Genomic DNA, 21,790 nt, shown 5'->3' on the forward strand with positions numbered 1-21,790 from the left:
GGATTTTTCCAAAATTAAAGTTGCAAATAACCTCAGATGCAGTTAGTCCCTTACTCTTAATAAATAAGAAGCATCAAGAATCTCTGTGGTATTGAGATGCACAGAACTATTAATTCATTTCAGAGTCTATAAAAAAAACCAAAAAAAACAGTCCTTTGTTACTGCAAAAAAATCAAAGTTTCTGTTCTTAGAAGAGTGGCCTAGTGGTGTGTTCAAGTGCCAAAAGAAGCAGCAGGAGGCTTTTACTGCATCCCAAACCACTGTTCTTGATCTGCCCACTGAGCTGCTTCACTGTCACTGCCTTCCAAGTCCCCCTCTTCTCCACTTCCCTCCATGTCATCCACATCTTCTTCCTGAGTGGCATCTGTTGGACTTTCCTCTTTTTCCATTTTCTGCAATCCTTCTAGCGACTTCTGATCATTTGGATCCAAGCTGAAGAAAGGAAGAAAAGGTAAGCATTGTCCTGAAACTTCTTTCTCTTTGTGACCTTAGTGTAAAGAGCAATAATAAAATCTCATCCTGTTGCCTGCACTTCCTGTTTAACATCATCAGGAAGCTTATTTTAGATGATGATGCAACTTCCCCTTGAGCAACTGTAGCACTGAGTATGAAATCTCTTTATAAAACAGTTCTGATCCCCAAGAATGCATTTATCTAAACATCCCACTCTTCCAGAAAACTTAGTCACCTCTTCCAACAATGCTAATTATAAAGTAACATGAAAGCAGTAAAAATTTAAATGACTCTGGCTAAATATAACCTATGCAAGCAAAAACCAGCTGACCCATTTAAGCTATACAAGTTTGCAATGGACATAATGTGCTGGAGTTAAGGCAAATTAAAGATGTTGCAATCAAAACATGGGAATATTTAACAATGTGATACCCTAAAATAGAACTCAAGATTATGTTAAGTTGAATCACACTATTAAAATTTATCAAATAGCTCATTTTTATATGCACCTTCTAGTGTAAAGGAATGGATCTCAAAGTCTGACTATATAATAATTAATAACTATAAATAATTCCATGCCTTAATCCTTTTGTTAGTCAAGGAATCACAAGCCTAGTGACATATTTAGCATTAATACAGGCCCTACATTTTGCATTTGTCATTTCAAAGTCTTAAGACCAGGATGTCATTGCTGTAGTTTTGCTTGTTTTAAGGGAGATTGATATAAAGCCACGTTTGATTCTCATCTTAATCAATTAATAGCTCCTAATTATTGGTTCTTCCAAGGCTGCTGCAGTCTCAGGGTGTGCTTTACCTCAGGGCTATGCTGTACTGGTCCATGGCTTCCTGGTACTCATTGACAGCCACAAGGAAATCCCCCAGGATCCGGTGCAGCACGCAGTCGCTCTGGTTGGCCAGTGCATTCCTCAGCAAGGCAATCCCATCTTCATACTTCTGTTCTCTACCTGTTCACAGGCAAAGCTACAGTTTTAGTTAATCATTGAGACAAATTTACAAAAAATCACAGCGTTCACAGTCTTCCCAACACAAGGCTATTTGTCCCTCCAGACCTGTCAGAAGGAAAGACAGCAGTGCTTCGCTTCTTGCACTTCACTTCTAACTCTAAACAATGATTTTTTTCTGCAATAGCTGTTACACCCACAATTACATCTACTTTGAAGTAAAAACACTGTGTTTGCAAATTTTTAAAGTGCTGGTGTAGTATCAGCTGCTGGATGAAATAAATTCCTGTGATTTCTCCTTCAGGATAGAAATGATAAATTCCTGGACTGCAACAACACTGTTCCATCCTTCACATCCACATGGCTGCAGAACACCCATCCCTGTACAAGGGTAAACAAACCAACATGGGGAAAAAAGGGAACTTACTGAGAAGTTCTGCTTTCTTTACCACAGCTTTAATGTAGTCTGGTCTTTGTGTGAGTGCTTTATCCAGCAATGTTTTTGCCTTTTCCTGCGTGACTGGGTCCTCCAGGCAGACTGTGGCCAGCAGAGTGAGGGTCTGGGCGTTTGCCCCCAGGGTTTTGTACACGTTATTTGCCATCACCATGGCTTCACGGATGCTGTTGGATGCCAGGTAACACTCGATGAGGCCTGGTGGTGTCAAATGGAAACATTTCAGGGGTTGAGTCAGCACCACAGGCACTCCACAATTATTTTGTACTTAGCAGCACTCAGATGCTGAACAGCTGACAATCCAATAAGCAAATATAAATTGCAATCGAGAAAGTGAATCTATGCTTGTCAACATACCTGTTCTACAGATAATTGACTTGATGTTTATTAATAGTCTGGCACTGAAAAAACCCAATCCTAAGTACACCTCATCTAACATTTTTGTCCAATTCCAATATTGAGATATTGATACTTCATTTGGACTCTTCACCACTCACTATCTACTTGAAGCTGCTGCTGAGATCAACAAGATTTAACTATTTAAACAAATACAACAAAACAAAGCTCACAGTAGAACTAACCATAAGTTAATGACATCATCCAAAAATGAGCTGCCCAAAACACCTAAATTTGTTTACACCCAGATTAAACCAAACAAAAAAACCAAGAAAACTCCTTTCTGACAATCATTCTTACAAACCCACGCATTCTTTCTGATTGCTTGGACCACATCACAGGTTTTGGGGTAATAATGATTTACCAGAAAGTCGACATGAGGACAGAACTGCTGTCTATTCCTTTGTCTCATCAGAACAACACCAGCCCTCTCCCAGGGTGACTCTGAGCAGCTTTGCAGCCGTGGCTCACCTTCGTAGCAGTCGAGGCGGCACGGTGCCAGCCTGATGGCCTCACGGAAATGAATAATGGCCTCCTGCACCCTGCCCATGTTCCTGAGAGCAGCTCCTTTCAGCAGCAGGGCTTGGACACTGTTGCTGTTCAGCTGGATAGCTTTGGCTCCCAAGTATAAGGCACGGGAGTATCGTTTGCTGTAGAAACTGTGACACCTACAGAAAGAGGAGAGGGATTGTAAACTGCCTGCAGTGCCTGTGCTTAGTCATGTGGGTTTTGAACTTCTTGCATTTGATGTTTAGAAAAACCCTTCTTTAGCAGTTTTAAAACACCCATTATAAATATTAAAACTGTTACTGCTATTTAATGTATTCTTGGTATGGCACAGGTCAGGTAACTCTAACAGATTTAAACATAGAGAAAACAATCATGACAGATATTTACAGAGAAATAATTTAAGTTACCCCAAGAACAGAACAGATAGGATGGAAAAGCTCCTTCTGAACAAAACAAATGGAACCCACTGTGTCAGCTGCAACCCACCACATTCAGCAACTGAGAGCTGAGGTGAGAAAGGGAAGAAAACAACTCACCCAGACACCACCCAGGGCTCTGCGTGTTGGTCAGAAATATTGAAGAGCCGGCAGCCCAAGTTCTCCACATCCTCCAGCCGACCCTCACGTGCCAATAAATAACCATAAACATCCATTCCTAAAGAGACACGTTGGAGGATCAATTCTCAAGAAATGGAAAGCTCATTCACAAGAAAAAAACAACACTAAAACCACAAACACCTACTTTAAACTGTGCAACTACCAGAAAACGTTCAAGACATGCAGTTTCTAAATGTCAATTCTCAACTGAAAGCTGGGTAAACAATATACAATATTCCACTGCATGGAGCTGTTACTCTTCAGGTCAACCTTCTTACAGGATTTACTCACCTTTTATTAGGTAAGGATCCAGCATTTGTGCTTGTTCAAATTTTAGGATAGAGTTTTTATTATCTCCAGCTCTGAAGTACAGGTCTGCTAAGCTCCCCAGCAAGTCCACATTATCCCTCAGCAATGACTTCTTCTCTAAAGAGCTTAAAGAGAAAAAAAATGTCAATTACTTATAAATTACATTTTGAACATCATTATAGGTAAGAATTAATATATTATTTGATTGCACCACGCTCTTTCAAGTCTTACCAAATGGTGTTGATTGCTCTGGTGTTGTCTCCAGTATGAACAAAGGCATAGGCCTTGATCCACACAGAGAGCCAATCCAAGTTGGGAATGCTCTGGATGATATTGATGGTCATGGAAGCCACTTCTGCTCCTTTCACCGACAGTGAGAGCAAACCTGTTTAGAAGGGTTCACACATCAATCTCAGATACAAACTGGCTGAGGAGCAAAAACTCAGTCCCTTGACAAGCAAAAGGGCTTGTTACAATTTATTTAATGTGGGTGTGACATACAACATGTAAATACAAGACAGTTACAGGTCCCAAGTGGAATTCAAATTCAAATTTTAACACTGCTGACCACTGCAATGCTCACAGCATGCAGACACCCACCTAGGATGGCATCCAGGGCCAAGGGGCACTGCCTCAACACTTCCTTGTAGCTTGTCACCGAGGAGCGTTCCTGACCTGCCTTCTTGTAGAGATTTGCCAGCATCATATTGATCTGCAGACAACAGAAATGAGGGGACAGCCAAGAATGAGAAAGAAGAATCACTAAGAAAGGTCACTACTCTGTATTCAAGCCTGCCTGCCTCTGTTCTCAGCCTGCCTTTCTGAGAACACTCTAAGGTATAAAATGAAAATTGTGGCTTCTTTCTGAGTACACAGATAAAATCTACATTCTTTTGTACTTGCACTGTGCACCTTGAAATCTGTATTTGCATCAAAGAAGTCAGAAGATGGGCTCATATATGATGCCAAGAAGGATCTGCACATCCATTAATCAGTCGCTTCCAGGAAAATCTCTGTATCCATGGAAGTGTTTGAATTAGCTTAGCAAGGCAGAGAAAGTTTCTATTCAGCTCCTGAATGAAGCCATGATTGATTAAAGAAATCATCTGAGCTCTACACAAGGCAAGTAGCTGGTTTCTGCTAAAGCACTTTCATTTACTGCTGTTTCTAGGCAAAAAGTTTGCTTTTCTCAACCTTTTCATCTTTTTCTGCTCTGTAACTTGATCTTTGAACAAAACACTCTGACAACTACTGAAGTTCAAGCTGTGCACACTTTTAGGACAATTTAACATGAAAAACAGTTGACTGATCTGATGTGTTAATCTTTTAAGCCCTTCAGAGTAACAGAGCCAGCAAGCAAAGACTCCACAGCTTTGGCACTGCAGACCACAAAGGGATCTAAATATTTAACATTGTCTAAACTGTTGTTGAAAAGGATTAAAAGATTTTTACAAGATGGAGCACTGGCAAGCCTTGTATTTGCCAAAGTCTTCAGCCTTTCAAGGATTTTACATTGCTCCAACTACACAGGAAATTAATAAAAAGGCACAAAACATTTAACTCCTTTTGGGGTTTTTTAAGTTCTTTCTAATAGTGGAAATACAAATCAGGATGATTTTAAAGAAAAGGATTCAAAACAGCAATTTAAAATTAGGAAAAGTGACCAAACAATATTTAACTACTGAAAAAGAAATAATGACATTATACCTATATTCTGTGTCCTGCCCTAAAGATATACAAGAACAAGAAGCTGTGACAAGAACCTGCCAAAACTCACCTTTGGAGTTCTCTGCCTGGAGGGAATCCCATCAAGAATAGCAATGGCATCTTTATCTTGCTTCAGCATTGTGTAACACTCAGCCATTTTGTATTTCACCTCAATTTCTGATGGTAAACACTGAAACAAAACAGAAAGATTTTAATAAGATGTTGGTTTAATCAGGTATGAAATTTTTAATATAGTTTCCTCATAAATATTTACAGTGTGTTGAAAAATATCCAGTGCAAGTAAGATAATAATACAATTTCCTGCTAGTTCATATTGTTCCTCCCTTCAAATTAAAACTCTGAAGTACACATACAGAAAAATTTTATGTTGGGACAACATTTTAAGTTTTGCATTAGAAAACACCACACAGATATTATCAAGAGCCATAAATGCCAGGTTTATTTGACACAAAAAATGCAAAACCTAAGGTATTTAAAAGAAGTAAAAGTGATTATCAGTGAACATGGATAGTGAGGGACTTGGCAGGGACTCGATCTGAAGGATCTTTTCCAGCCTCAATGGCTCTGTGGATATTGAGTCAAGCAACATTAAGTGGAAGGGAGAATATAATCACTTTATGCAGCACGTTGTCAACTCTTAAATACCTGGCTTTGAGGAGTGGATGCAGCATTCCCAGTAGAAGGTCTGACTTTGGAAGTTTTGCTTAAGGCTTTTTTCTGCTGTAAGGCCATGGTGTACTTGCTGACAGCATTCCTATATTCCTTGTCATGGAAGAGGGAATCTGCATGATAGACAAGGAGCTGGTACTTCTGAGATGGAGAGAACAGTTCCCTAGGAGAAATGCAAACACAAAGACTGAGATCAGCTGGCTGCACAACAACCAAACCTTACAGATCCAAAGGATTTGTAGCTTTGTTTGGCTTGGGTTTCCAACTGCTGTAGCTTTTTTACTACACTGGAAGGACATTGGGTAACAGGTACTGGCTTTTCACACAGGGATTATCTCAGCAATTCCTTTTATCTGTAAATAAACAAATCCAACAGCCACTCCTGACACTTCATCAGCAACAACAGCTCAGTGTTTGGCTGCCTGGCCACTGCCCCCATCCTTCCCAAAACAAGCCACAGGCTGTCAATGTCCATTACATGGAGCCAGCTTTCTCTTAGGATTTTACTCACCTTTTATTAGGATCCAGCAATTTGCCAGTTCAAGTTTTAGAACAGAGTTTTGTTTGAATAGACTTAAGTTTAAAAGGCAAGCCAGCTTCTCGTGCAGCTGTTTTGATCCTAATCCATATTCCCACATTAGAACACTCCTAGTATGTGTTTAGACCAAATGGCCTAATTATGGCCTTCCAGGACCTGAAGGGACCCAACAAAAAGCATGGAGAGAGAATATTTACAAAGGCCTGGAGTGACAGGACAAGGGGGAATGGCTTCACACGGACAGAGGGCAGGGTTAGATTGGATATTAGGAAAAATTCTTCCCTGTGAGGAGGCCCTGGCACAGGTTGTCCAGGATTGGAAGTGTCCAAGGCCAAGCTGGACGGGGCTCGGAGCAACCTGGGATAGTGGAAGGTGAAACAAGAGAGGGATAGCTCATGGTAGGAGGGGTGAAACAAGACAATCTTCAAGGTCCTTTCCAACCTGAACGATTGGGTGATTCGCTGCCAGGACACCCTCGCTGAAGCGAGCACCCAAAGGGACGCTGATGCTGACACCCAAAAAGACAAACTCCATTCCCGACAGGAACAGAGGGCAGGACGGGGACAGCAGAGGGAAATGCCAGCGCCAGGATACGGACAGGGACACCCCAAAAGCGGCCCGGTCCCCCCGCCCTCAGCGCCCCGCGCGCTCCCCGGGTTCAACAACTCACGGGTTGTTGCCGCTCATGGTGAGGAGCAGCCCGCTGAGCAGCCGCACGTTGGAGTGCAGCCCGGCGGCCGCCATCTCCCGCACGTGCTCCACCACACTCATGCTGCCGCCGGCGGGGGGAAGCGGGAGAGAGAGACCGAGCGAGGCACCGGGCACGGAACTGCTGCCACCGCCGCCGCCGCCGCCGCCGCCGCCACTCCAAAATGGCGCCACCGAGGGGTCCTCGCGCGCCGCCGCCTGCAGGCGCCCAAGGCACTGCCGGAGCGAAGGGACAGGCGCGCGGAGGGCAGCCCGCGCCCAGCACAGCCCGCGCCGAGGACCCCGCGCGGCGGCGGGAACGGGCGTGAGGGGAGAGCGGGGTTCGGACCGAGCGTGTGAGGGGATCCGCTCCTCTGTGTTTTCTGGGGGAAAACACACACTTTCCGTGCCTCCACAGCTCCTGAGTCCGCCCCTTCTCCTTCTGAGAATATGTTGGTGGCTGCTGCAACTGAATGTGACTGAGGTCTCCGAGATAACGATGCTCCTGCCTATAAAAATTGGAAACTTGAGGAGGACCTTTCTAAACCTAGATTTCTTCTGAGAAATTCCTCACTAGGGTTACTGTTAACGACAAGGATAGACTGAGAGATGAATCATAAACTTTTATTTTCCTATCTTTATTACAAAAACAATGTAAACCATGGCTGTCCTGTTCCTAAAACGGAATCAGTGGAGCTTTTAGTTTGGACATGTTATCATGAGGAGGAACACAGCTCTCAGCAGACAAACACACCAGGCAGCGAAACATCACCAGCACTGGGCTTCAGATAACATAAGAAGTGTGTGGGTGCTTTGTGGTGAATGTGATACAATCCTGCCACAAAGGAACAAAACCTGAATAAATGTGGATTTGTGTTCTCCCAGAAATCATCTGAGTGATCAGAACAGCCACTTTTTACCAGTTTGGGTGTGTTTGAATCCGCCATCAGGAAGGCAGCCACAGCTGAGTGGGGTCTGTCCGTGTTACCCTTTGAAAGCATTTCTGGAGCACAGCTCTGCAGAGACAGACCTGCTAAATAAACAGCTACATTGCTACAAACTGCAGCCCCTGTATTAATCCCAGTTTTCAGTGGGAATGGTCCACTTCCTACCGATTAATGTTACACAATAATCATGGAATCACAGAATGATTTGGGTTGGAAGGGACCTTACGGGTCATTTCACTCCACCCATGGGTAGGGACACCTTCCACTATCCCAGGTTGCTCCAAGCCTCATCCAACCTTGCCTTGGACACTTCCAGGGATGAAGCAGCCACAGCTTTGGGCAGCCTGTACCAAGGCCCATCACAGGGAAGATTTTTTTCCCCAGTATCCAATCTAAACCTACCCTCTGTCAATTCAAAGCCATTCCCCCTCATCCTGGCACTCCCTTCAGGTCCTGGAAGGCCACAGTTAGGTCACCCCAAAGCCTTTCACAAAAAAAAAGAAAAACAAAAAAAAACACCCTCTTTGATTTCTTTGAAGGCTGTCCACAAGACACACAGTAGTTACCACATTACTTACAAGCAAATTTTATTGAAAACAAGGTAAAAATCACTGCACTGGACAACACAGCGTGAGAGGTCTGTTTTCCCGGGACACACGACACCCAGACTCCAGCCAGCAGAGCAATGACACAGCTCCCCTGCCCCACAGCCAAGCCCATTTCTTCTCTTAAATACAAGCCCTGTTTCAAATGCTGTAGCCACGATTACAAAGCAGCTTGCATCCAAAAACAACATGTTAGAAATCACTTATTAAGCACCAGCTTAATAATATTTGCTAAGACAACTTATCTTTTTGCTCTCCCTCCCTCTTATCACTCATTGACAGGTTTGGGGTTTTTTTTTTTTTCTTTTTTTACTTCATAAGCACTTAATTCTTCTTGGTACAAAATGTATCCAAAACAAAGGCAAAAGACTTGAACATCTTGCTGTGGAAATGTTTAAAGTTGTCACCCCTTTGCTTCACTGCCCAGGGCCTGAGAGACTCTTGTTCATGAACTGCCTCTTCACAAAGCAGATCCACCACTGCAGAAGGAAGTACAAAGTCAGAAAATATGCAAAAGTGGTTTCCATTGACTTTGAAGTATTCAATCTCTGATATATAACGCATGTTAAGGCTCCAGTTTTACACATAGTTTTCCACACTGGTTTCCACTGGAGTTGAGGTGAACGAGACAGTAGGAATGGACACAATGACTTCATATTACAGGACTTTGAATTAAAATGGGAAACTCTCTTATTTATCTTACTTTTTCAATATTTTATTCCAATACAGTCATAAAGGAGGGATGCATTGGAAAGCTATGCCTTTGAAACTAAATTACCCCAAATAATTTCAGTATTAAATGCAGACACATTTGCACATGAAACATGTGAACAGTCAGGAGGTGACTCATTCATCGATTAGCAATTTTTTTAAATCTGGATATGAGGCAAAACAATCAACTTCAAAGCAGCTCTCAAATCAGAGCTGCCTGGGAAGAGAAACAGCACCTCCTGTGCTTGTGAACTTCCATTTGCAACCCCAGCCAAGAGCAGATGTGCAGTGCTTTGAAGAGCTGAACCAGACACTTCTTATTACTGCCCTGCTTTTGAAAGCAACCCAAATTGGCGTTCAGTGTCATATTACATTAGATTAAATTTATTGGTAACTTGCAGCTGCCATTTCACTGTAGTATCAGTCAGGCTTGGCTGAAATTACCCACCCCTGATCCTCACGCCATCGTCTCACTTCTCTCCACACGTGGCTGAAAAAACACCCCAAACCTCTCACTACCTCTGTGATGATGCCACTGAACTCTTACCTTGCTTGGCTTGTCACTCTGAGGATCAAATACTTTGTCACAAAGGCGAAGGCCGGTTTCTTGCCTCAGCTGCTGCAGGTAGGCCCTCATCACCTCTGAAAGCAGCACAGCAAAACCAGGGTGAACTGGGGAGCACCAACTCAAACTGGATTTAACAGGGAGGCATCAGACATCACTGCCTAGAGCAGAGAGGGAGTTTTACATCTGCAGGTACTCCCAGCTGGCTGAGTTAGTTTGCTCAATTTATCTATGGATCCAGGAGAATCTCCAAAGTCAGAAAATCCAGCTTGTGCTGCCTTCAGAAGACAGACTGCATATTTTAAAGATATAGTTTCAACAGTAATTTTTCTAACTGCTGTCACAAAAATGCAGTTAATAAAGTGTGAGTCCAAGGCAGCCATCGGAAGCCCTGGATCAGCCTTACCTTCCTCCTGCTTGTTGGCAGGTTTGGCGTAAATGGCGTTGAGTGGAAAGCCAGGCTCCCCTGGGATTGGGAAGTTAGTGATTCCTAGCGTGTACATTTCCTTCTCTCCTTGGCCTTTGGAGTTACACTGAACAACAAGGCAAAAAATAGATTAGCACAAAAACTGGGAGAGCATTAGACCCAAATATTTTACAAATCTTTAACATGAAAACTCATCAAGAAGAGCAACACAGCATATCCACAGCCTTGGAGTATCTGTGGCTCTGACAACTGGGACTGGGGTGAAGAGGATAATTTGTGCCCCTGGAGAGTATCAGGAAATCCTTTTCTAAGAACAATCCTCAGAACAAACTATTTCCCTCCTGCACAGAAATTCAGTTTCCTTACCTTCTGCAGCTTTTTCAGGCATTCAGAAATGTAGAGGGTTACATAGATCAGTGTTCTGTCAGCCTCGTTCTGCAAAACAAGAGCAAAAACTCTCAGATTACAGGACTTTGTGCAACTGATAAAAGTCTGAAACAGAAATCAATTCAAGCCATTTTGAACTATAGTTTCCCCATGAGAGAGAGATTTGCAATTCATGACATTTACCCAACTTTAAAGATTAAGTGGAAGGGGAGATTTTGTGATCCAGTAGAATTACTTCCTTGAAAATAAATTGATATTCACAGCCGCAACCCTCCAAAGAACTAGTATAAGCTCAGTATCTGAAAAAATTACCTTAATTTCATAATTTTTGAAGAAAACATTAGCTTTGAAGTAGTAGATGGCTTCATCTATAATATCTGTGTCCTTAGCTAATGAAAGAGAGATACAGAGTTAAGCAGTGCACTGTTATACTACATTTGTCACAACTTCTACTCACTGAAATACATGAATAAGGATTATTGCAAAGGCACAACCTTGGTATTTACAAAAAGCAGAAGTCAGCACCATGTAACAGAAAACATGTGAAACACTGAGCTCAGATTGTAATATTTAAGCTTCCTACTCCCTTCTCCTTCCCCTGTGATATGTCACTTCACAAAGAGCAGAAATTCAGCAGTTCCTCACTTTTCTACCAGCTGAACAACTCATCAGTTTTAACATTATAAAAAGATACAAAAAACCTTTTTGGAGGAAGCAGACCAGCACAATCACTCACATTTCATTACCCTCTTCAAAAAAAAAGGAGGGGAGCAGAACACAGTGACAAGCTGACTTTAGCTATCATCCAAGACTGCTTAAACCCAGAAACACTTCCTTTACATTCCCCTTCTCAAACTGAACCACCACATTTCTGGGGAATATCATGCCTGGAAAATTCACGTGCTGAAATGGAATTTGTACCAGATTGCCTGCAGACCCTGTTGGGGTGTCTGTAACTTCATTTCAATTTTTGAAGCCCCCTATCCTGAAGTGCTGCTGTCCCACTCCTTATCCCTTAGAGCAGCCGAGCATCTCCAGCCACAGCCCAAAGTGCGATTTCTCTGCAGCTGAACCCCCACTTCCTCTGACACAGAAGTTTCACAGTATCACAATCTCCTCCAAACCCTCCTCAGGAGAGACACGGGGATAAGCATGAGAACAGCAACCAGAGGCTTGGAGAACCGAAACTACTTTTCAGCAGAAGCACAGAGCATATTTATCTGTGCATAATTATTTTCTATAATTTGCACAACTGAAGTAGTTGAAAACTTCTTTCCTTCCCCTCTAAACTACAAAGCCCTCAATTTCCCTTCTGTGACTCTTTTTGTCACTCCTGCTGGGTGTGGCTTAGAGCAACCCTTGAGATGATGAACCACATCCTTTTAGAGATTAAAATAAACTTACTTTCTCGAGGTGCTGGGCCCTTGAACTGGCTTCTGATGGGTAACAGTGCCATGTTCCCAACTAGCTTGGTGTCTGAGTCCATTAAAGTGGAGTGGTAAGCCTAGAGACACAGAGAGCTGGTTATTGATCCTACTGAAAACAGACATTTCCACATCCAGTAACATGTCCCCCATGTCTTCATCAATGAGGAGTCACAGCCTAGCTCATTATGATGCTTCCAGTATTTTTWYCTTGCATAAACAAYTGCTATTTTCTATTYAGGCCCCTTGGTGCTATTCTGRTGAATACCAGGAAAGCACCACCACKGCCAMYAYTTGCAGTCACCGTGGTGGGAGATGGGATAAAATGTTCTGTTGGTCTGCAGGCCACAGCCTGACCTCAGCCTGGCAGCACCAAGGGGGAACAGCCCCGCTCACCTGCCTGAGTTTTGGGGCACTGGATAGAAAATTAGCTGGTTATTAAAAAAAAAAAGTAATTTATTTCCATGTCTGGAAATTAGATAATTATAAATAAAGCCAGGTTTAATGCACTAAAAAAAAAAAAAAAAAAAAAAAAAAAAAAAAAAAAAAAAAAAAAAAAAAAAAAAAAAAACTAAAAAAAAAAAAAAAAAAAAAAAAGTGGGGGGCTTTCTGTGCATTCTGCATTCACTGATTCAAGTGAAAAAACAGCTTTCTGCATATGACAAACGGATTTTTAACCACTAATGAGTTTAGTTTTAGGCATTTTTCCAAAGGTTTCCTGGGTGCTGTGCCAGGCCACTGGGATCCCTCACCTCCTCACAACCCTGCTTTTGTGGGGGACAGAAAAGGATGTGACTGGGGCAGGGTGGGTGTGAAAAGCAGTTTATTTCACTGAGGGGAAGGCACTGTGAACAAAGCCAGAGCAAAGCACTGGTGTGACCACCCTGTCCCCCACTGCTGCCGGGGCTCGCACCCTCCCGGCTGCGGGTGGATCCCTGGCAGGGCGAGGAGGAGGAAGAGGAAGAGCAAAGCGCCGGCCTTGCAGCAGCCTCCCATAAAGAGCCATTCCCCGCTCTCAGCAGCGCTCCCCGCAGCTGCAGCCCCTCTTTCCCCCCGCAGTGCTCACGGCCAGACCCCGCAGCAGAGCCCCCTCCCCGGCCCGGCTCATCCCCGCCGCCCCCGGCCCGGCCCCGCCGCCCTCCTGCCCGCAATGCCCCGCCGGGACCGGGCAGCGCCGGCTGCGGAGCCGCTCACCGGCATCTCGATGGGCAGAACGCGGCTCGACGGAGCCGGGCAGGAAGGGAGCGGGCAGAACCGGCCAGGAAAGCGGGCACTGAGCTTCCTCCTCCGCCTGCGCTGCAGGAAATGAGGCAGCGGCAGAGGCGGTGCGAGGAGGGGAAGCGGGAGCCGCGCACCGCCCCGGAGGCAGCGCACCGGGAAGGGATCCCGGGAGGTATCGCTGTATCCGGACACTGTCCGCACGGGAAAAGTCATGGGGAGGCACTGCTGGTGCCGAGCAGGGATTCCGGGAGGCACCGCTCTGCCAGGGCACTGCTGGTGCCGAGCAGGGATTCCGGGAGGCACCGCTCTGCCAGGCACTGCTGGTGCCGAGCAGGGATTCCGGGAGGCACCGCTCTAGCCGGGCATCGCCCGCACGGGGATGCTCTCCGGGATGCTTTGCTCGCAGCTGTTTTTCTCTCCTGTGCGTTTCCTGCACCGCCCAGTGCGAGGGACACTTCGTGTAAGGAAGCACAAGAGGGGGCCAAACGTGTTATTTTTAAAATAGACATTCCTATCAAGCTATTACCTTCCCTGTGACCCAGCGTGCTCAACTTGTCCCCTGGTCCCTGACTAATGGCATGAGTCAGGGAGACAAAATGGGGAAGTTGGGAAGGTGAGTCACAATAATTCAACTGCAGGGCTGGGGTTTGTCCTTTCGAAACACCCTAAGCATGACATGTCTCAAAGCCAGGCTGGAGGTGAGTTAAACCACCAAAGTTGCCCCAAGTTTTGAATGGTTTAATTCAGCCAGATCAAGATGTGCTACTTCCAGATTTTGTGAGCCCTTTTCCTCTAAACATGTCTGTTGAACCTCTTGCCCAGTTCTGGCTCTGCTTTTTTGTATGTAGCACTGGCCCATGTATTTTATAACACACAAGCATAATGAAAAAACAAAATATTTATTAAAGTAGTTACGAGGTCATATAACTCATTCTTCACTATAAATATTTGTTATTTTACAGATAAAACATCAAGTGTGTTTGTGTAGGGGTTGGGGTTTTTTTTTATTTTTTATTTTTTTTTACAAAAAACAAAGTATTTTCCTCCCAGTTTGAACACCTTTTTTACTCATTCACATGATCTTGAAAATATTCATCCACAAGAGCAGATTTATCTTCTTCGCATTCCTGTCAATAAAACCAGAAAAATATAAATCTTTTTACATAGGTCAAAATCTAGATCCAAATATTCTGCAGGACAAAAGAGAAAAAAAAAATGAACTTAAAAATTGAATAAAAGCACAGGACTTGTTCCTTAGAATATATGAGCTGAATAATAAAACTAGACAGACGAACAGATTTTGGCAGTTTTCTATCATGCATTTTACACAAGAGACTTTATTTCTAATTTCCTATTTCCCATTACAACTTATATTGTGAACACTTTCTAATTTTTCATTTTCTCCCTTACCTTTGGTTCTTTAAATTCCAAATCTTCTCCATACTGAATGGTGAAGTCTATGTGCTGCAGAACTATGTTTATACTTTCCTCATCAGAGCGATCCAAAGGCAGAAATCGAACCATACCATAGTCATCAATCTATAGAAAGATTCAAAGTATGTTGAAATTTATATTTTTTATAAAATTTAAAAACTGACTTAAGAGGCAAAAGGTGATAGCAAATTTAAGGGTACCAGCTCAAAAGCAATATACCTACCAATCCACATATGGATTTAGTCAGTTTTTTAAACCTTTTGCTTCTCAGTATGTTTGAAGAATCTTCAATCATAGAATACATATCTGGATCCAAGTACCTGAAAGAAACAAAGTCAGCATTAACACTGAAAGTCTGTCATTCAGAATGACACCAAAAAATCAAGGTAATTACTTACAAGAAAAACCCAGAGATTAACACAAACATGGAGCTATTCTTTTGACTAAACTAACCATCCCACCCCGATGTTTACAGGCTATTGTTTCATATAAATGAAATCCATTTTCTCCCTTTCCAAAAGAGTATGTTTTAATTGTGGGAAAATGAATTTTCAGTGAACTTTGCCTCAATGTATTACACCACAGAGCAAAAAATTTTTTGGAACTTACTTTTCTATTTCCTTCTTGGCTTTCTTGCTCAGCAAATCCATTTTGGTCATGACGTTAATCTGTGGAATCTCCAAAGATATCATTGCACTGAGTGCTGCCAGAATTCCAGAAATAAACTTGAAGAGGATGAAAAATGATGTATTAAAATACAAAAAACCACAACATAAACACGCAGGACACTCAACCCCAGGCCAAATCTGGTAATGAATATATGGAACGTGGACACAAAGCCATATGAGGAATCATTCTCTCTGCTGGAAAAAGGAGGTGCCAAGTATCCCCTCTATTTTTGGAGCCTCAAATATGGATCTGCCACTGGAAAGGACATTAAGAAAACCCAAACCCTTCTTGGGATAGTTACTGCTAAATGGGGAAAGTGGCCTGGTTGTTCTCAGAATATGAGAATGCTCTCATGGAATCACAGAAGATTTTAGGAACTTGTGGAGATTATTTGGCTCCTACAATTGGTAAAAAGAGGAGCTTGCAGATAAGCTCAGGCTGCTCTGGAGTTTGCCCAGTCAAGGTTTGACTCCACAAACATTCACTGAACAATCCCTCAGTCCCTGTCCCAGTCTGACCACTCTCACTGTGCTGCTTTTCTTTACATCCATCTGGAATTTTCCTTCCTTTCATTTTCCTTTCCTGTGTCTGAGACAGCTGATGACAGCAGTCAGATCTCCAAAGTGGCAATTTTTTTTCTGGGCAAACCCAGCTCCCCGAATGGCTCAGACTTGTCGTCCTTTATCAATATGAACCTTTCCAACAGATTTCAAATGGATACCTTAAAAGATTCCACCATGAACTGAGAATCCACAAGGAAAACTCCACAGACACGGAATTCCCACTGCTGCAGCTGCTCCACCAACTGTTTCATCACTGGCAGGTGTGTGTAGAGCTCAATCTGACCTAGAGCACACTCAGGATATTAATATGAAGGAATGTGAAGCAAACAGGAACAGTTGACAGTTATATATAGACATTGGAATTGCACTTAAATAAAAACTGATAAGGAAAGCACCCTCTTTCCAGGCAGCTCTGACTGTGCAGTCACCCAGATCAGCTCAGGGTCAAGTTCATTCCTGAAACATCTGAAAATGACTCTGACAACTGTTAATAGTTCAACAAAATGTGAATTATCACGACCATCTAAAACCACATTTTCCAGTTTGCGAATTTTCCAACGCTTATGAAGTGATACCAAAACATTGGCGTGTGTTTACCTGGGCAATCAAACAAAACATAATCATCCTCCACGTGGCCAAGGCTCTCCTCCAGCCAGTTGAAGTTATTGGCAAAGTATTCCATGCAAAACACCAAGCCACCATTGGGGCCAAACCTCAAGGACTCATCTTCCATGACATCGTCCACTTCTATCAGCTCACGGATGTCTGTGACAACAAACACATCACCAAAAGCCTGGAATGAACTCTCCAGGCAGTTTGGGAGGTGAGAAAAACAACAGGACTTCACAGCAGTGCTGGGAGCAGGGGGATCTCCCCATTCAGAAGTGCAGCCAGACAAACCAGGTTATGTTCACGAAACTTAGACAAATTCATTAACTCCCAGAATACACACATATATGCTAAATAACTCCACTTCTATAACTAAATAACTCCACTCCCCGGACTTATTTGGATATGAGTAGGRGTCWTTTGAGGGCTCCCRGTGATCATTTGACAAACATCCCATTCCCCAAATTTTCTTCTTATGGTCCTGGATCCTCTAATGAATCTCTTCTCATTGAAAGGGTCTCAGCTATGTGGTCAGGTCAAAATTATTTTGTTGAGGCACACTGTCGTTGTTCTCAAAACTAAGACATCTGCCAGTGCATATTAATCACTAGTGTAGGTAAATACAGAGATTAAGCACGATCTGGACACGGCAACAGTCACTGATGTAGGGAGTTATCACTAATACAAGACTGCACTAATCTGCCATAGGCACTAAGCATTGTTTGGTATCACACGAGGTATAATTCACTGATATAAGCATCACATACTGTTTTGTTTAAAGGCTTTTCCAACAGCTTCCCCCGCACTGCTGCACGGAAATAGAGCTCGTCCAGTGACACGCCCAGGGGGCGGTTCGAGCCCAGCGGTGCCCGGCAGTGCCCGGAGCTCACCGGGGCCGGTGCTCACCTGCCATCACGGGGTAGCTGAAGAGCTCGGCCGCCGGGTCCAGGTTCACCACCTGCACGGCGCGGCCCAGCGCCTCGCAGTGCTGCACCATGGTGGAGCAGTAGGTGCTCTGCAAGGGGCACACACGGCCGTCAGAGAGCCGTACCCCCGTGTTCCCCGCCGTTCCCCGCCCGCCGTTCCCCGCTCACCTTCCCGCTGCCCGCCGGGCCCATCACCAGCTGCGCGTACCGGGGCATGGCGGCGGCGGCCCGGCGGGAAATGGGCGCTGCGGCACACCGTAGCTCGGCTGAACACGTGACCAGCACAGTGCACAGCTCTGCCCGCCGCGGTACGGCGAGCCGGCGGGGTCAATCCGTGCACGCCCCTCTCGCGAGACGGCGGCGCTGGGGCGGGCGCACGTGCGCGCGCGGTGAGGGAGCGGGACCGGGACCGGGACCCGGCCCGAGGGGCCTCCGGTAACACCGACACCGCCCCCGCCTCCTCCCGCACCGCTCAGACCCGCCTGGCGGCTCCCACACCCGCCCCCTCCCTCTCCTCCGGAGCCGCGGTTCTGCCGCCCCTCACAGGGATCCCCCCGGTGCCGGTACCTCAGCATCCTTCCGGCGCTCTCCTTTCCGTCAGCCCCGCCCTGCGAGCCCGCCCCTCCTCAGGTACCCGAACCGCATCCCCTGGGCTCAGCCCCTTCATCCCCTCAGTTCTGCCGCCCCAAATCCCCCCCATCCCGCCGTGTCCGCCATCCCCATCATGTCTGGTGTCCCAGCACCTTCTCCCCGCTCTCAATTTACCCTTCAATTTACCCCTCAATTTACCTCTCAATTTACCCCCTCAATTTACCCCCTGACCACCCCTCGTCCCGCGCCTGTTTGGGGTCTTCATGGGCACCCCAACATCCTCATCCTCTCTGCCCCCATTTGTTTCCCTACCCAGAACCCATCACCTCTGGAGCCCTGGAATTTTCCCTCACCATTCCTCTTGTACAACACCCGAAGCTTCCTCACTCGTATCCTGTTTGTTCCATCGTCCTGGGGGATTTATGTGTTCCAAACTCTTTCCTTGTTGTCTTCTAAGTCCCTTGCTTGAAAACGAGTTTGTAAACCACTATAAAATCCATTAGTGGGTTGAGTTTGCTTTCCTTGTTTTATGCTCTTTGTTTTGTTTTGTTTTTTTTTCCCAGTGTTCTCGGATCAGATTGTGACTCTTCAGGCACTGATTTACATGATCTCTTTCCTTTGCTAATATGCGAGAGGTACCTGCTCCCTCTGTCAATGTGCCACTAATTTAATGTAATATTTCACGTTGTGTTTAACCCAGTGTGTTTTGTCATTCTGTGCGGGTTCTGAAAGGTGTTTCTTCATTTTGTGCCACTTTGATTTTTTCCCCTTATCTTCTAGAATTCCAGTTATGCTCGGTGTCCTTTGTAGCCATTTTCCCTATGTTTTCATTATTTTTAACTCCCCTTTTCTTCTCTCTGATCTCTCATGCTCTTTTCACGCTTGTACCTATTTCCTCTGGGATTTTTGTTGAGATGGGAGGGATGTGACTAACCTAGCCCAGACTTTGGGTCCTGATTCTTTCACCCTGTGACCTCCAGGCTTGTGACATGGCCACAGATGTGGCTGAGCCGGTGGTCCCTGACTGCAGAGGGGACGGCAGGAGTGGTGCCAGGTCAGACGCCGATTATCCCCTCCGGGTCCTCTACTGTGGAGGCAAGTGCTGGGAATTTCCTTTTGTGAAAGGAGAGGGAGCAAGATTCTCTTCCTGCAGGAAATCAGTGAAGCCATTAACACAGAGAAGTCTTCTGAGCATTAGGATGGCAGTGAGAAATGGAATACATAACAATTAGTTGTTGCCCTGTGTTAGGAAGTATTCTTTACTCATTTGTAGTTGTGTGGGTGAAATTTAAAGGGAAGTAAATAATCTTCATGACATGGGAATGTCATCTTGCTTCAGGCTGGAATACAGTGGCAGGGGATTAGGAAATAGCCCTGTTGTGTGTGAAACTCTGCACAGTTGGTTTGGGTGGTTGTGGGGCTGAGCCCCTCTTTGAGTCATTGGCAGCTCTTGGAAGAAGGGAAGCTGACCAAACCATGTAGTTCTTAGTTCCATGAACCTTTTCCCTCAGGTAGAAATGATCTTTTTATTTTGTAGCTTTTCCCAGCCTTGGGCATCTGCTCCCCTTCCCTCAGTGACTGCAGCTCTTGCTGTGATGGTTTTATCCTAAAGCAGAGCGTGTAAGCACAGGCCTAGTGAGAGAAGAATTAAAATGTGGAGTGTCAACAATAAAGTAGTGTTTTTGAGTCAGTGTGTGTTTCTAGCCAGAAGTTATGTAAGAAGTCATCCCTCACTTTAAAACACCATTTGGAATTTAATTACTAAGGCTGTAAGTAAAAAAGTAAAGTAAAAAACTTAATTTTATAACCTGTTCTTTTTTTTTTTCTTTTTCTAGTTTGTTCGTTGCCAACAGAGGTGAGTTAATTTTTTGTTGTCCAAATTTCCTTCTGTCATATTATGTATATTTTGTTGTATTTGTGATGTATTTTGTCATTCCTCCACTAACAAAATTTCGTATGGCTTTTCTCTAGTACTGTGAATACATGCCTGATGTGACTAAATGTAGACAATGGTTAGAAAAGAATTTTCCAGATGAGTTTGCAAAACTTACAGTAGGTAAGAATCTTTTCTATTTTCTGTTACRTKYCCTTGAATATATTTAGAAATATTTSAGCTTGTCCAGTTCTTACCTCTTTYCTTTTCCTTCAGTATCATGAGAAAATGCTTTGGATGCTGTGAAATTTGTTTTATAATGTCAGAAAGCACTAAATAATCAATGTTTAGTTTTATTAATAAGATTTGAGCTTTCTTAAGGTTCCTCCTATAAACATTCATCCATGCATTTGTTTCCCATCAAAGTTAGTTTATTGCATTTTATGTGTCCAGTGTACAATGGATGGCTGGAGAAAAGATCATTAATAATGGGGAACCGATTTGTTTGCATTTGGAATTTCGATATTAACATTATCATTCATTTCTGGCTCTCTGTACAAGAGCCTTTATTGAAATTGTCTGTGTATCTTTGAGCTGAGGTTTTTCTGGATCTAATTTGTGTAAATTCTGTAATGAGGATGCAGCATGCCTCAGTCAAGGGGCTGCTGCACTTCAGCACAGTTTACTCATTTAGCAAATTATCACTGTACCTTATTTCCTGTTCCTATAAGCCTGTGGGTGTCTGGCCACTAATTTTGTTCTTTTTTTTTTTCCCTCCTTTCTGATGCATTAAAGAAAATTCACCTAAACAGGAAGCTGGGGTTGGAGAAGGCCAAGGAAATGTGGGAGCAGGAGAAGAAGAGGAGAAGAAGAAGCAAAAGAGAGGCAAGGTCTAAATAGTTGATTGTGGTACTGATTTAAGAGCAGTTTGGGGCGTCCCTTTCTCACCTGCTGGTCTGGAATTCCTTGCATTTCGGTGGTTAGCTCTGCACAGAGGACAGGGAATATCTTCCTTCCTCCCTGTGGCAGCAGAGTTAACTCTGTGGTGTGTGCCAATGGAAATGTTGGATGGGAGGGACAGGCAGGGAAAGGTGAGCTGCATCCTGTGCCCCTTTGTTCCTGTCACCGCTGTCACACTTAGGGAGCAATTCTTCCCACCCTGAAATCAGCTGGCATTTCTCCCAGAATACTCTGCCCTGTTGAGCAGCATTTTATGGGCTGCTTGCAGAGCAGAACAAAGGCTGCTTCCCTCTGTTAATGCCTCATGACTCTGCTTTTGCCTTTGTTCCTTCCACCTCTCTGTAATCACGGAACAGGATTTGGTTTTACGCTTTTAAATCTATTACCTGTGTCACCATTAGCAGCTGTGTCTCTTCCTAGCTCTATTAATGCAAAGCATTTTCAAAACCCAACTTTGGAAGATATAAAGTTATGTGGAACAATTTAAACACACTTATCTTCTATCCTAGGAGTTCTTTCTGCTGAATTAATTAACATAGTTTCCACCATAAATCAGAGTGCTGGAGCTGTTAATAT

At 44.1% G+C, this 21,790-nt stretch overlaps 4 protein-coding genes across 6 annotated transcripts; 1 reads left to right on the forward strand and 3 right to left on the reverse strand.

Moving 5' to 3' along the window:
• Nucleotides 1-6: 6 nt before the first annotated feature.
• LOC130587295 (anaphase-promoting complex subunit 7) lies at nt 7-7,470 on the reverse strand. The gene is made up of 11 exons (XM_057388271.1): nt 7,286-7,470; nt 6,054-6,240; nt 5,458-5,577; nt 4,281-4,392; nt 3,912-4,065; nt 3,663-3,805; nt 3,312-3,429; nt 2,737-2,933; nt 1,843-2,067; nt 1,268-1,418; nt 7-432 (listed from the first exon to the last, which is right to left on the reverse strand). The coding sequence occupies exons 1-11, from the start codon at nt 7,384-7,386 to the stop codon at nt 243-245; spliced, it is 1,698 nt and encodes a 565-aa protein (XP_057244254.1). The 5' UTR covers nt 7,387-7,470; the 3' UTR covers nt 7-242.
• A 1,625-nt stretch (nt 7,471-9,095) lies between these two features.
• On the reverse strand, nt 9,096-14,169 carry LOC130587290 (actin-related protein 2/3 complex subunit 3-B-like). Its single transcript, XM_057388266.1, has 8 exons — nt 14,161-14,169; nt 13,563-13,943; nt 12,349-12,448; nt 11,257-11,333; nt 10,924-10,992; nt 10,537-10,663; nt 10,113-10,207; nt 9,096-9,333 (listed from the first exon to the last, which is right to left on the reverse strand). Exons 1-8 carry the CDS (start codon nt 14,167-14,169, stop codon nt 9,271-9,273), a joined length of 921 nt encoding a protein of 306 aa, XP_057244249.1. The 3' UTR covers nt 9,096-9,270.
• A 300-nt stretch (nt 14,170-14,469) lies between these two features.
• Nucleotides 14,470-18,064, reverse strand: LOC130587291 (GPN-loop GTPase 3). Its single transcript, XM_057388267.1, has 8 exons — nt 17,959-18,064; nt 17,771-17,879; nt 16,853-17,020; nt 16,414-16,538; nt 15,633-15,748; nt 15,247-15,343; nt 15,000-15,128; nt 14,470-14,716 (listed from the first exon to the last, which is right to left on the reverse strand). The coding sequence occupies exons 1-8, from the start codon at nt 18,004-18,006 to the stop codon at nt 14,654-14,656; spliced, it is 855 nt and encodes a 284-aa protein (XP_057244250.1). The 5' UTR covers nt 18,007-18,064; the 3' UTR covers nt 14,470-14,653.
• A 40-nt stretch (nt 18,065-18,104) lies between these two features.
• LOC130587292 (density-regulated protein-like) lies at nt 18,105-21,757 on the forward strand. Of its 3 annotated transcripts, none has more exons than XM_057388269.1 (6): nt 18,105-18,225; nt 18,945-19,016; nt 19,362-19,476; nt 20,217-20,236; nt 20,353-20,437; nt 21,050-21,756. In XM_057388269.1, the coding sequence occupies exons 2-6, from the start codon at nt 19,008-19,010 to the stop codon at nt 21,148-21,150; spliced, it is 330 nt and encodes a 109-aa protein (XP_057244252.1). In that variant the 5' UTR covers nt 18,105-18,225; nt 18,945-19,007; the 3' UTR covers nt 21,151-21,756. The 3 variants fall into 3 exon arrangements, with proteins under 3 accessions (XP_057244252.1, XP_057244251.1, XP_057244253.1); XM_057388268.1 differs by having other exon boundaries at nt 18,105-18,420; nt 21,050-21,755; XM_057388270.1 differs by lacking the exon at nt 18,945-19,016 and having other exon boundaries at nt 18,105-18,420; nt 21,050-21,757.
• The last annotated feature ends 33 nt before the right edge of the window (nt 21,758-21,790 follow it).

Source organism: Malurus melanocephalus, unplaced genomic scaffold (assembly GCF_030028575.1).
Source record: "Malurus melanocephalus ecotype Western Australia unplaced genomic scaffold, MMel_1.1 scaffold_1722, whole genome shotgun sequence".
Taxonomy (NCBI): domain Eukaryota; kingdom Metazoa; phylum Chordata; class Aves; order Passeriformes; family Maluridae; genus Malurus; species Malurus melanocephalus.